Source organism: Papaver somniferum, unplaced genomic scaffold (genome assembly GCF_003573695.1).
Source record: "Papaver somniferum cultivar HN1 unplaced genomic scaffold, ASM357369v1 unplaced-scaffold_29, whole genome shotgun sequence".
In the NCBI taxonomy this organism is placed as follows: Eukaryota; Viridiplantae; Streptophyta; class Magnoliopsida; order Ranunculales; family Papaveraceae; genus Papaver; species Papaver somniferum.
In genome coordinates this window covers 3,884,097-3,899,556 of record NW_020639929.1, presented here as the reverse complement: position 1 = coordinate 3,899,556, position 15,460 = coordinate 3,884,097, and the positions used below count along the sequence as shown (strand labels likewise).

The 15,460-nt window shown below is 36.1% G+C and overlaps 2 protein-coding genes across 3 annotated transcripts; both read right to left on the bottom strand.

Annotated features, from left to right (window-relative positions):
• Positions 1-577: 577 nt before the first annotated feature.
• On the bottom strand, positions 578-2,825 carry LOC113341486 (FBD-associated F-box protein At4g10400-like). 2 transcript variants are annotated; one of them, XM_026586355.1, is made up of 2 exons: positions 2,657-2,825; positions 578-2,478 (listed from the first exon to the last, which is right to left on the bottom strand). In XM_026586355.1, exon 2 carries the CDS (start codon positions 2,462-2,464, stop codon positions 1,067-1,069), a length of 1,398 nt encoding a protein of 465 aa, XP_026442140.1. In that variant the 5' UTR covers positions 2,465-2,478; positions 2,657-2,825; the 3' UTR covers positions 578-1,066. The 2 variants fall into 2 exon arrangements, with proteins under 2 accessions (XP_026442140.1, XP_026442141.1); XM_026586356.1 differs by having other exon boundaries at positions 578-2,475.
• Positions 2,826-11,510: 8,685 nt separating this feature from the next.
• On the bottom strand, positions 11,511-13,538 carry LOC113341324 (F-box/FBD/LRR-repeat protein At2g26030-like). Its single transcript, XM_026586240.1, has 2 exons — positions 13,462-13,538; positions 11,511-13,352 (listed from the first exon to the last, which is right to left on the bottom strand). The coding sequence occupies exon 2, from the start codon at positions 13,229-13,231 to the stop codon at positions 11,819-11,821; it is 1,413 nt and encodes a 470-aa protein (XP_026442025.1). The 5' UTR covers positions 13,232-13,352; positions 13,462-13,538; the 3' UTR covers positions 11,511-11,818.
• Between the last annotated feature and the right edge of the window lie 1,922 nt (positions 13,539-15,460).

The window sequence follows — 15,460 nt, the reverse complement described above, 5'->3', positions numbered from 1 at the left end:
ACGGGTAAAACCTAACAAGAATTTTGGTATTAACAGTTTGCAACAGTGCAGAATTGGTAAACAAATCCTTTCAAGCTAGATGAGATTACTGTTAAGGTCGAAGTTAGATTCTGTAATGATAATAAATCAAGGATTTGTTTCTTGGGTATAGAATGTTTCATACAAGAATGAACTTCTACTAGAATCTTTTATTTTGAGGGAGATTGTGAAAATCATCAACCTATGATGACCCGAACCGTAACAAAACAAGTACTGGTATTAGCCGTGATTCCGTGAATGCAAGTCCATTTTGTAGTCTGTTTATTGGTCGTATCTGGCAACGTTTTTGTGCTGCTAGAGTTTAATCAGGTTGCTGGCAAGAGATTTAACTGACCAGAATTGTGTTATAACAACAAATACAGACTGCTGGTTCTCAACCAAGAAAAACAGGCTGTTGGAAATGAGACCATGACAACCTTAAAAGCGCAGACATACTTTTTGGCAAGAAGTTTTATGTTTGAGCTTTTACATACTCCTCCTGATAATAATAATATTTGAATGTTTCATGGAATTTGATATTAGAGAAGAATTCAATGTCTTCAAAAAGACAACAGAGCACTGCAAAATATGGAATTTGATATTAGCATATAAACAAAACATTCTTTACATACATTCAAGCTGAGTCTGTGTTGCAGTCCCCGGCAATGCAAATAAACTCAAACATACTGTCTGGCAGTCCTAGGAAATTCAATGGATGCCTTAGTTTTCAACTTCAGGAACAAACAGACATACTGCAGCGTTGCTAAGCCCCAAAAAAATATTTACAGTCTTAAAAGATACTAAAAGTAAGCGAAACTAACTATAATACATAGCACTGCATACATAACAACGTTAATAAAGCCTTTGTGATCACTGTAGAAACAAAATACAGAGACTGGTTTTTCTTTCAGAGCTATTTTTTGGCTTCCATTGCTCTTCAAGAGAACCCATCTGAACTTAGGTAACCCAATTCAGTAACATAACTAAGAGATTTAAGTTTCTGAATTCGTAACACTAAAAGGTTCAAAAAACTAATTCCCTAGATGTTCTAAGAGATATGGAGTACGCATTCAGCTGAGCCTCTAGGAAACAATGCTATCTCATCTACAACTTCTTTCTTGAAATTTGAATTCTTTGATAAGGATGACTTACCTGAAACTGTAATTCTTACCCTTTGTAAAACTTTAGCATTCTTCAGGAACAATCTTACCAAATCCTTTTCAATTTGCTTCCCAAAAAACCCACGAAATTCGATTGACTTGAGGTGCAGCAACAAGCACTGAGGAATCAAATCCATCAACCAACCATCATAGTTGTTAGACTTGCAATTGGAAAAGCCCTCATCAAAGATCAGTGATTCAAGATTAGGTGAGACCTGGAGAAAGTCAAACAGTATTTTAACAATCCAACATTGTACATTATCTTCAAAGTACCCCTCACGTCTGAAGTGAAAACTTGCCCTCGATACTTCCAAATGATTCAAATTATGATACAAGGGCAATTTCATATGGAAATCATCTTGGTAGGAAAGAAGCTTTAAGGTATATTCAGATATTTTCAGACGCTTTACATCAGAAAGGCTAGCAAAAAGCTTAGCTGCAAGACAACCAAGTTCCTCCCTTTCCCCCCTATCTGCTGCACATGAAAGGACAACTTCTGCGTCCAGCAATGTTAAGAAATTCTGCAAAACAAAATCTTTTGCAAGAACTTCGGAGTATTTGAATGACTGCAAACTTGGTGCATCTATCTGGATATCAAATTTTCGATACAATAAACCATTCATGAACAGCCGCTTCAACTTAGGACAGAAAATACTTAGATGTTGTATATTCCAATTACGCAGTTCCAAACTCAACTCTTCAAGAATGGGGGAGTTGGAAAGCAACCTTTGAATCAAGTGCTCATTCACCAACATGATACTTAATCGAAGGATCTTGAGATTTGGAAAATTTACTGATTCTGGAAGTTCTAGGAAACCCTTATCTATCTCCAATACAGTTAGCGACTCACAAGTAAAAAGGCTTGGAGGAAAAATTATACCTTTCCGATCTACAAGAGCAAGCTCTTCAACTTTATGTTGTAACACAATAGAAATCCATCCATTAACCCGAGATGTATCAAAATAAGTATCGAAAGAGAGAACGAATTTCTTTATAGACGGTGAATGAACATCCTGACGATTAGACAACACCCTATCCACAAATCTCATGAATCTACTAACCTCATCTCGACAAACACCCACAGAAGCATTCACAGACCGCCATTCTCGAAGATCAATAATGGGAATGGATGTCCATAAATACCTCCATTTTGTAGATAAAATGCTTGTAGAAACAACAGATTTGATTGGAAGAAATGAGAAAATGTGCTGAATGAGGGATTCAGGTAACTCACTGATCCTATCCATTTCCATCTCTCTTTCGGCATGGCTTCTCAAAATCACCATTTTCAAATGATCTTCTACAACAAATTGATCAGAGGTTTAGATTTTGTTAGAATTAACTCATGCTGAACATAAATATAATTTCTTAGAACTTTAAATTTCGCAATTAAAGCCTAGAAAAATTCTAATTGGAATTTTGAAGCGAAGCAATTGAACAAATCTAAAGGTAAAACAACAAATAAATCACTTGATTACCTCAACTTAATCAGGTAGGTTGCAGAAGTAAACCCTAAACTCCTCTTTCGTCGTCGTGCATACTCTGATTTTACTCTGCTCAGGTTGGATTAATCGCAATAGATCTGGACTTTGATTTGGAGCTGTGGTTAGTTTGGATTTTGGGTTATAACGTAGTTTTCCGACATAAATTTTGAGTTTCGAGTCACTAAGCAGGTTTTAAAGGGTAAGCTTTAAACTTGGGGCTGCGAGATAAACTTACGTGTCATATTTCTAAGGTGTCATCTGTTGCCGTGGGCCCGTAGTAGGAAAACGTGTTTAAATAATTTGTATAAGGAATTTTAAGGAATATGGGTTTGGGCTTACATCAAGGACAGCTATACCTTATCGACTGTTCGTGATTCTTTGTTTTAGGAATTTGGTGCGATTTATTGTCCCACATCGTTTAATATGTTATAATTCTTTTTACAAATAACAAGAAGGTAAAACTTAATTCGATGAAGTTGGTGTATCGGCTTTTGTTATATGATATTGGAGCGAGGCTTCACGATACGTGTTGAATCCTACGCTCTGATACCATTTAATAGTTGTTGCTATATTGATTTTTTTTCTTTTATTTTTGTTATTATTTTATAACTGTTGTTATATGTGCTTTAATAATCAATTTATTGACAAAAGTTAAATTACATCGACGTAATAGGCAAACACGCAATAAGCTGCGCCGCAAGTCCTTTTTAAATTGCAAATCCTATTCTTTTAAAAACAAGCTCTCTCGAATCGGGAATCCTGGCATTACTGTGCACGACTTTCTGGACTTTTTTGAGGAGTCCAACCGTCTCTGGAACCAAAAAACAAAATGTATCAAAAGCGAAAGGAATTAAGGAATGCCCATTATCATGACATGCTTTCCCATGTTTCGTTATCTTACCTGGGGCAGCTCTCAGTGCTGCTTGCCCGATTGTAAAAGTGCCATGTCCAATACCTACTAACGGAGAAACCCCAGTAAGGTCCACACATGCATGTTTTTTGTTATCCCACCCAAAAATTAAACCATCCGTCGGCCTAAGTATCGGTCTCCCTTCGAGTGGATCAGTCAAAAAGTTGACAGCCGCTTCTTTCCTCGCTGAAATACAGGCTCTCCATAATACATCATACAAAGTGTCCCTCACATGATCATGTCTATGTTTAAACCCGGGGGTCTACCTTGCCATGAACTGCATGTTCCCCATAAGCGTCCAAACACCCAATGATACAAGCAGGACAACGGGTGTCCGATGGGTATAAGGGGATCATCAATATGTATTTAAGGATGGCACGGTACTCCATGGGTGACATCTTCTATCAAAGGCCTTCAATTGGAATGGCGAGGACAAAATCCTGGGCATGCGGTGCTTGCAGGCAACCTAAAACTGCTTTTGTCTGTCCAAAAACTCATAAACTCTGTCTATGTCTTTAACTACTTTACAAAAGAGAGTAGACGCCAAAGTACTTTGGTCTTTAGTTGGGGAGGTGTCTTTGTTGGTAAAGCTTCCAAAGTCAAAATTAGGGAGAGTTGCTTGTAACATCATTAAAGCCTTGTGGAAGTTGTCATCCATGCCTTCTACCTCCTCACTCCTTAATGTATGATCTTGTAAACCCCAAGTTTGGACATGTGATGCTAGGAAGGCATATTGGGAAGCCTCACCAGCAGTATATATGCCAAGCCCTCCTTATCTAATTGGCTGTGTAGATAACCTTCATTGTAGCTCTCCAAAGAACAGACCCCCACAAACCACTATACCCTCTATCACCTCTCTCAAGCCTTTATAAAAAATGTCCACTCCCTCCATAATATTGCTATATTGATTATATTATTTCTTTATTTATTTATTTTTGTTGCTATATTGATTTTTCTTTTTAATTTTTGTTATACCTGGTCAACGCTCTGATATCATTTTATAACATTGATTTTTGTTATGCCTGAATATTATTATTTTTTGACTTTTTGTTACGCCTGATATTATTATTTATTTATTTTGTGATGCCTGATTAATTATTGATTTTGATCTTTTGCTAGAAGAGGCAATTGGGGGATACTTTTATTAATGGGGGATATATTACAATAGATGTCGGCATGGTTTTTCAATACTGGCAAGCCATCGACCATGTCGGTATCATTAGACAACTATGCCTACACTATATCCCCAATTAATAAAAATATCCTCCAATTTGGCGTTCTTTTGTTATGCTTGATTTTTTTTTATTGACTTAATAAGGAGTATATAACAAAATTTGTATCAAATATCTTGATTTTAAATGAATTCCATAACGTTTTCTTTTTCTAACTACTAGAACGTTGAGCAATTCGTGTTAATATCCAAATTCTCGTTAGATCCTATCCGTCCTAGGTAACCAAATGGCCTTACCTTTGCTAAGAATAGTAAGAGAGAGGGTTGTCTTTCCATTATACCTTGTCCTTCCTTATATAGACTTTCCAAAAACCCCTTCTTTTTATACATCATACCATGTGTCCTAAACTCCTTTAGTTACTACTAATGTCATTCTTTCTTAAATATGGTCTCTTCTTTTGTATTAATTCCTCCCTTATCCCTTTTGCTCAATGGATGTTTTCTATTGGACTCGGGCCTAATTCCCAAGTCCCCTTTCTTACATCCCCTTTCTTACATTGGATTACCTCCCCTTTTTTTTGGGAGGGCACCCCAAATCCATTACGGGGTGTTATTTTTCATGTATGGATATTATAATCTCCTGACCCAATAATCAAATCACTTTATACTTTCAATCACCACGTGTCTTGGCATGCGTTGGAAACAGGATGGTTACTGCTTCATTCATCACGACGCTCTCCCTATATAAGTAGTTTTGGATTTTGGGGAGTTGAGCTGATTTTTGGGTTATAACGTAGTTTTCCGACACAAATTTTGAGTTTCGAGTCACTAAGCAGGTTTTAAGGGGTAAGCTTTAAACGTGGGGCTGCGAGATAAATTTACGTGTCGTATTTCTAAGGTGTCATCTGTTGCCGTATGCCCGTAGCAGGAAAACGTGTTTAAATAATTTGTATAAGGAATTTTAAGGAATATGGGTTTGGGCTTACATCAAGGACAGCTATACCCTATCGATTGTTCGTGATTCTTTGTTTTAGGAATTTGGTGCGATTTATCGTCTCACATCGTTTAATATGTTATAATTCTTTTTACTAATAACGTGAAGGTAAAACTTAATCCGATGAAGTTGGTATATCGGCTATTATTATATGATATTGGATACGTGTTGAATCCTACGGTCTGATATCATTTAATAACGGTTGCTATATTGACTTTTTCTTTTTTCTTTATTAATTCTGCCTGATTTTTTTTTCTTTTTTAGATATTTTTTTATGCCTGGTATTGTTGGTTGTTGTTGTATTAATTTTTTATTATTATTATTGTAGTTCTGCCTGATCTTTTTTTTCTTTTGATTTTTTTAGAACGCACAATTGGGGATACTAAAACTAATTGTGGATAGAGGAAAAAGACAAAAACTGGATTTAAATATCAAATCAGGGTCATCCCTTATCTAAGTATTTTACCTAATACCTAATCTACTCCTCACTAATCATGTTTAGTGGTTAACTATAATTAGTAAATTCATAAGATTATTTGATAAATGATTAGTGTGTATTTTTATTTGTATTTGGGTGAGTGAGGTGAGAGTAGAAGGGGGGAGGGGGGGAATTGAGAGGGAACTTTTTTTGGTAAAAATGGAGAATGATTGTACAAGCAATATTCAGGTAAAAGTGCAAATGTGCTGAATATTTGATTTTTTTTTTCTTTGAATCCACCATTGTTGCAGCTGAAATAGCTCAGTGCCGGCATGGACCTAGTATGAATACAATGCCGGCAGAAGCATTCCCGGCATTGTATTCATACTACGTCCATGCCGGCCAACAATATCCCAATTTTGAAAGACAGTATCTCGTAGAAGTTTTTTCTGGTTTTGAAATTCAAATCCTATTCCGTTTTGAATTTTTTTTCTGGTTTTAATCAGTCCGCTGCCGGCACAGTTAGTTAATTCTCGAGCATGCCGGTACTGCTAGCGGCATGTTGCTTAAATTTCTATGCTGGCACATGATGTAAAGTATACAGAAAATTGAATTTTTTTGCACTTGACTACCGGCATTGATAGATTTTTATCGAGCATGTCGGCATCTAGTTATGGCATTAAATGTTAGTTACCAAGCATGCCGGCACCATCAATTCCGGCATGGTCTTCATCACTTCCGGCATGGTTTTCATCACTATCGGCATGGTCTTCATCACTTCCGGCATGGTCTTCATCACTTTCGAATGTAAAAAGAAAAAAATCGTTTTCAGAGTGAGGAGCCGGCAGAGAAGGAGGAGAGAATTTGAAAGGGAGTTGGGAAAATTTAGAATTTGATAGGGAATGACGAATATTTAGGTTTCAAAACCCTAACCCTAAAAGAGATCAATAAGAAGTGAAGAAGGAAATGGGGGATATGATTTTGGTTTTTGATTTTAAGTTATTAGATTTTTATTTTAAGGGAAGGGTATTTTAGTATTTTTACCCTCAAAAACACCCCTTAGAAAATACTATTGGTAATGAAAAGTAATTTATATCCCCCAATTAGTTTTCATATCCCAATGGCGTGTTCTTTTTTTATGCCTGGTATTATTTTTTAATTTTTTTTTGGGATGCCCGATTATTCATTTATTTTGATCTTTTGTTATGCCTAATCTTTTTTCATGCCTTATCAAGGAATATATAACAAAATTTGTATTAAAAATCTTAAATGTAAATCAATTCCATTACGTTTTTTTTTCTCTTCTAACTACTAGAAAGTTGAGCAATTTGCATTCAAAGAAAACTAAGGTAAAGATGAAATTGCAAATACAGATGATATATACTGCGTTAAAACGTTATCAAATTAGGACTTTAAATATGACAATGTTCCAAGTTCTTTTCTTTTTTTTTGAAATCACATTTCAATTCATTCAAATCAAAATGATGATTACATGATTACTTATAAGATTATCAAAAACACCAAAATACAAGATAATCAAAACCCAATACAAATGATGACACCAATTGCAAGTACATCACGAAGAGAAAGAGGCATAAATTGCAAAGACATCCAATTTTTGTAGATGTAGTAGTGACGAATGATGGTGTGAACCGGAAACAACTCCGACCATTTAAAATAATTATCTTCTTTAATAAGAGATGCTCCAAATGAAATGGAGTATTTTGCCAAAAATCTTGTAGATCCAAACGAACCGGGTGCCTTAAATCCCTCTTGTTGAAGACGAATCCAAAGCGACGCCAGAATCATTGATGTTCTTGATGAATCGAGAATAGCAAGCCAAGAAACACCATGAAGATCTGAAAGAATCGCTATTAAAGCGAAGAAAAAATCGTCCAAAAAAAGAAGAAAAGATCGCCCAAACAATGAAGAAATGTGTCCATAGACACCAAAAACAACAAAAATAAAACCTACAAACACAAAGTAGATTATTCTTATTCATAAAAACTAAAAAAATCCTTGCTCAGATCTAGCCCAAAGGACTAAATCTGAACAAGAAGGAGGAGGAAGCTCTAAGGTCTTTTTCTTTTACTTTTAGGAGAGAAATAGGGGAGAAGAGAAAAAAGAAAAAAGTAACCGAATTGGATCTTCAAGAGAGGACCTTTTTCGAATGTTCGCTCAAATCCTCTAAAATGTTAGAGACAAGTTTTTAAAGGAAAATGATTAGGCCACCGAGAGCTTCTCTCGCATAATCCGCAAGACACATACGGTGGGATCCAAAATCCACCTCCTATAAATTTCCAGTGGATCCTAGGAGCAGTGTGAATGAGTCGGGATTTTGCGGGAAAAAAAAATCGGTCAGTCTGTCATTCCCCGTTTTTATATGCCTAAGTAAGTTTTTTTTTTATCACTTTTAATGTATTAAGAAAGGTAATTCTAAATTTTGCTAATTTTTGTTATACCTCTTAATAATTTTTATAATCTTGATTTTACTGTACAAATGAACGGGAGACACTCGAATAAAAAGTCAGCTTCTTTTTATTTTATTTATTTTTGAGTGATTTTTTAGGAAAGGAATTTTTTTTTCCTGACGAGGGAAAATCTGCTCATAAAAGGAAAATATATAAACGTTTAACTAAAAAGACTTTAAGTGTTTGAGGATTTCTTGTCATATTTTTCTTTTGTTAGACAAAATATTGTAACCTTCCTTTTGTGCCTATCTAACGGTTTTGAGCAAGCCAAGCCATCTCTTACTGTCATCTCTTTGTCTTTACATGGATCTCCATTAAAAGGAAAAATTAATTCACAGGATTTTATGATCATTTTCTCTGTATATTTGATCGATGATTATAACTTTTTTTTTTTTATTACTCTGTTTAGATGTATATATCTTTTTTTATCAGATCGAGTACTCCTTTGCAAAATAAATAAATCAAGTTTTGATCGATTACATGGATGACAATTTAGGGCTGTCAATGGATACCCATTACCCGGAATCGGACCCGGACCCGGGAGAATAGGGTCTGGTTCCGGGTCCTAAAATAGGACCCATTAACAAGTTAGGACCCGAAGGGTAATTACCCGAATGGACCCGTTAATAAATGGTTCCATACGGGTCCTACCCGGCGGGTAGTCGGGAATTGTAAGTATTTGTTTTTCTGGGTTTAATTCGGTCATGTGAAGGGTTATATATATACGCCGTTAACAATTATAGACAAACATAACCTAAAATTTCCGCATCTGACTCTTCTGCTTTCACCCTCCCTTCCAAGCTCCGCTCAAAATTGGCCTTTCATTCTCTCAATTTATGTAATAATTTCTTGTCCTGATGAAATTTTCATCTTTTCATGTGTTATAATGAGGAGACACTGTTTCAGATCTGCTATCTTAGTAACGTTTAATGATGGGTTGTAGCTAAAAGTTAAAATTCAAAATTGTTAATTTCGTAAGTTGTAAATGTTTACTGCAAATTTGTTTTTTGTCAAACGTATATCTCGAATCTCTTTATCAATTAGAGGATTGACTGATAATAATAAAATTTGTTTGTTTAAAATTCCTTTGTTTGGATTTTGAAGTTGTCGATGATTATCTGCTTATTGATTAAATAACTTTTATTCATACTCAATCGGCAGTTCTTTTTAATTAGTGGCTAGATCTTGATAACGATGGTGATGATGTTGTATTTGATCTGTTTTCAAGTGTGGATATTTGAGGATAGATGGAGGTGGTTCTACTGGTCATGGACGATGGCGGCAGTTCTTTATAGATTAGAACTGCGAAGATAAAGGGTGGGGATTAAATTGGTTATGTAGGAGCTGTTGTACTAAAGCTGGGATTGTGAACAGTTCGGAATTAAGATTCGATACAATTTATTGACTTCGTAAATCACTTACATTTCTATGACATGATGTGTAATAGAACTGAACTTGAAGTACCCGTTTAATATGCGAAACCGGTGATTACCCGGCTGTTTAATAGGGTCCGGTTCTGGACCAACTAATTTAGGAATCGGACACGGAACCATGGGAACCCGGAACCGGAAAAAAATAATAGGGTCCGATTCCGGGTAGTATGATACCCGGGAGGAACCGGACCCGTTGACAGCCCTAGATGACATACAATAATTCAGTTTTGATGAATTGCATGCTTATTCCATTATTAGTGATCCCACTCTCAGATAAATTTTTGTGTTTCTTTTCAATTTCAGTGGATTAATTATTGTTTGCTTCTTCCGGTTATCATCATCAAAATATAGAAACCCAAACAAATTTTCCGTCTCATGCAATCAGTACAATTGCACCAAGCTACATACAACAATACATCCACATATACCTATATGATCTTAGATCATAAATTGGTCTGTGACTCGTGAGCTTATAAATTTACGAGAAGAAAAAGAGATCATAGTGTTTAAAGATGACCGAAAGGAAATCAATAATTTCATATATAGAGAAGGGATGGTAATCTCAATTGAAGTTTCGGCTTGGCTTGCGAGAGGAGAGGAGAAAAAAATGGAGTTGTGGTTGTCTTATAACCGTCCGATACACAAAAATGAATGGCTGAGATATTTTGTCTTGTCAAGCGATCCGGACCCAAAATTTGGGCAAAAATAATCCTGTTTCCAAGGAGCCCAAACTCTCAAAATGATAGACTAAGATCCCAAAAATGCCCTTACGCTTCTCTATGTAATTTGATTCATTGATTGTGTTTTTAATTAAATTGAAAATTAAGAAAAAATGTTAATAGAGATGGAAGAGATAATTTTAAGTGTGCTTTAACATTACGCCCTGGCACAACCACTGCAACTCGAGTTTGTAACCAAGACCAACCGAGTCGCGCGGACCTTGCAGAGAATAGTATCACTGGTGACGATGAGGATCACGATAGTACTGATAACAGCGAGGACCATGGTAGTTCTGATGAGGATGAGGGTGAGGAGCATAGTAGTAGCACTGATAAGGATGAGGATGGTAGTACGGACGAAGATGACGATGAAGATGAGGAACTGGTTATGACTTATATGCTGCTGCTCATGATGGCGTTTGTTTTAACCACAGTGCAGTTCTTTCAATTTCGTTTCTAGTTTCCAGTTTTTTTTAGAATCTTGGAACTATAGAATAGTAGTACTTGGCACAAACATGTGTAATTTGATTCGTTTTCTTATTAATTCAGTAGAGCTAAAGAAGTTGGAGTTGTAGTCACCCATAGGCCTCATTAAGTAGGGTTGCGTAAGGCTTATCGAGAGTGGGTTTCTGAAGTCTCAATTGGTGACTGTACTAAGCTACCAGACGTTCTGTGACTTCTGCACTATACCTTGCAGCCATGCTCCTATGAATAATCCAATGGACGACAGTATAGGAACAAGAAATCACATACTGCAACATTAATAAACACCCAAAGAGGTACTTACAGTCATGAAAAGATATCGAAAGTATACCAAACTAGGATACACAGCAGCAAACATGAAAAAAACAACAACAAAATGCAGTGATTGATATATGCTACACCTACCGTAATGTTGAACTGATGACTACCTTTTCGGCTTTTACAGCACTGCAAGAAAACCCATCCGAACTTCAACTAATCCAATTCAATAGCATGACTAAAGGAATTATCTGACGCAATATCACTCGGAGCTTCAACAAACTAATTCTTCGAAAGTTTTAAGAGATTTGAATACTACACTTACCTGATCCTACTGGAAACAATAATATATCATTCACAACCTTCTTCCTGTAATTTGAAGACGTTGATAAAACTGAGCGGCCTGAAATTGTTATTTTTACCCTCTCTAGAACTTTTGAATTTTTCATCAAAAATCTTACCAAGTCTTTCTCGAATTCGTTCCAGAAAAACCCGCGGAATTCAATTGACTTCAGGTGTAGTAACAAACACTGAGGAAGAAAATCTGGGGACCAACTATCATTGTTGTTAGATTCATAGTGGGGAAATCCTTCAGCGAAGACAAGTGATTTCAGATTAGGTGAGATATGGAGAAAGTCGAGCAGTATTCCAACAATCCAACACGGAAGCTTACCCTCATCCCGACAGCTATATCCGAAATAAAGACTTGCACTAGTAACTTCCAAATGGGTCAGATAATAAAATGAAGGTAAACTCGTCTGGAAATGATTTTCATAAGACAGAAGCTTCAAGCTGTAATCAGATATTGTTAGATGTTTCACATAAGAAAGACTGCCGAAAAGCTTTCTTGCAAGACCACCAAGTTCACCACTTCCCCTCGAATCTATTGGAACTGGATTTGTAAGGACAACTTCTGCAGCAACCAGTGTTGAGAAATTATGCAGAACAAAATCATTTGCAAGAACTCTAGAGTATCTGAATGATTGTAAATTTGGTGCATTTATGTGGATATTGAAATCCCAACATAATGGACCATTAATGAACAACCGCTTCAAATTAGGACCACAAATGCTTAGATACGGGATTTTACAAATGCGCACATCCAAACTCAACTCTTCAAGAATGGGGGAGCTGGAAAGCAACTTCTGAATCATTTGCTCATCAATGTCATCAAACAAACTGACATTGAGTCTAAGGATCTTGAGTTTCGGAAAATTTACTGATTCCGGTAGTTCAAGGGAACGTATATATATCTCCAATACAGTCAAAGACTCACAAGTAAAAAGACATGGAGGAAACACTATATGTTTACGATCCATGAGAGCAAGTTCTTCAACTTTATGTCGTAACACAGTAGAAATCCATCCCTTAACCCGAGATATATCAAAATAAGTGTCGAAATAGAGACCAAATTTCTGTATAGATGGTGAATGAACATCTTGACGATTAGACAACAATCTATCCACAAATCCCATAAACCTATTGACCTCTTCTTGATAAATACCTATACTAGTATCAGGAGACCGCCATTCTCGAAGATCAATGCTTGGAGTGGATTTCCAATAATACCTCCATTTTGTAGATAAAACACTTGTAGAAACAACAGATTTGATGGGAAGAAAGGAGAATATATGTTGAATTAGGGGTTCAGGTAACTCACTGATCCTATCCCTTTCCCTCTCTCTTTTACCATGACTTCTTGACATCATCATACGAAATGATCAGGTTTTAATTTCAATTTCGATAGATAATTTCCTTAAAAACCCGCAAAATTTGCATGATCAGGTTTTAATTTCAATTTTGATAGATAACTTCTTTAAAAACCCTCCAAATCTTGCAATTAAACCATAGAAAAAGGAAAATCAAACTTCTAAAATTGGGATTGGGTTGCAGTTGAGCAAATCAAAAGATCTAAGATGGAAATAAATCATTCAATTATTACCTCAATTGATCAGAGTTTGACACGGATAGCAGAAGTAAACCCCTTCTTAGACCCTTATTTTCGTCATCTGTATTCTCTCCCCGCGGATGAAACGTAGAAAGTTGAAACTGAAAAGCAATTGTGACTTTACTCTGGTCGGGCCGGATTGGAAATGGTCATTCTACGGGCTTGGGCTGATGGTGAAGAATCCAAATTATGGGGCCATATACCACTGTGTGCTAGGAGGAGACCAATTTGACTCTGGTAAGACAAGATGACCATTTTGCAAGTAATAAATAAGGCGTATCTGACTTTAAAATAAAAAAAAATCTGGTTAAACTGGGGCCTATAACTACATGACAAAATAGGGGCATTAGAAAATAATTTGTAGAAACCCCTTATCCACTATTTATATTAATGCCTAGTATATCCTTATTAAATTAGTGATGATTAATTAAGTTAATATTTATTAAATTAATAGGTGTTTGAGTGGGATTATAATGTTTGGATTAGAATAGAAATTCATTTTTCTTTTTAAAGGTTTGGAGGGAAAGAAGTAGAGGGAAAAAAAGGAAAAACTAGGGTTTGTGATTTTCTTAGCAAAAATAAAACTTTATAATGATGATGAAGACCCTAATAGTGATGAAGAAGGGGGTGCATCGGATTATCATGATTTCGATCCTACCGAATTGGAAAATTTGTTGAATGAAGAAGAGAAAGTAAACCAAAGATTGCTTGAGGATATCATTCAAGCACAAGAACAATTTCGTCGGGAGGAAGAAGATGATAATGCTTCTAATAAACAGGTATGAGTTGCAACGATCTACAAACATGTATTTGCATGTCCTAATTGCCCAATAAGAAAAAAAATTTCAAAACTTTAACTCAGAATCGGTTTATTCGATAACATGCCATAAACCGATTCTGGGTAACATCCCCAAATTGGATACAAGAATCGGTCTTTGTTCATCACCAAATAAACCGATTGTAGTAATTTTTTGGCGCGAGGGGTACGTGACGAGAATCGGTTTTTGTTGTTGATGTGCATAATCCGATTTCTTCACTTCAATAATCTCGTAGAATACAAAAAGTTGATAATCGGTTTATTTTCGTTCATATGTAATTCGATTATGGAGAAAAAAGATCCAGTAGAAATGTGAACAACAATCGGATTATATGACACCAGACGTGAACCGATTGTAGACTCTGAAATTTTTTCGACAATTCTTTAATCGGTCTTTATAGTTGCACATATAAACCGATTACTGATAATCGGTTTAATCGACTGTAAAGTATAAACCGATTTTGAATCATCAACTTTTTGATACTTGTTGTAGATTTTTGTGGCGTTTGAAGAAGATCAACCCAAAGCCGTATCTCTGCCGGGTCCTGATACCTCTGCCCACTATTTCACCGATTTGGAATGGGAAGATAGAGACGATGCAAAGCAATGGTTTATAAACAAGAGAATAGAGATCAAATGAGCGTTAGTTTTAGGCCGTCATTCAAGTAAAAATCGTTTGGAATTTGTTTGTGAGAGAGGTGGAAACCAAGAAAGTCACCGGGCAAAGGAAAGACTGTACATGAAGAAGACGACAAGGGAATACATTACTAAATCAAAGAAGTATGATTGCCTGTTTAAGCTTATAGTTAATAGACCCAAGAAACCCGATGATAGTAAGGTACACAAGATCTCTAAAGTGTTGAATGGTTGTCATAATCATGATGATCTGGAATATCTTGTTGTACACGCGGCCGTTTGTGGGTTGAAACCACATCAATAGGAAATGGTGAGGTCGATGAAAGTGTGTAAACCAAGTGACATCCTTAGGAGGATTAGAGATGATGATAAGGATAACTTGTCCACTTTGAGGAAAATTTACACGGCAAGAGCAGTCTTTAGGAGGAGGTCATGGGATGGTAGAGCGGTTATGGAACAATCTCAATGGTTAGCCGATCAACACGGATACACAATGAGGAAGCAAGTATTGGAAGGAAAAATGACTCGTATTTTCTTGGC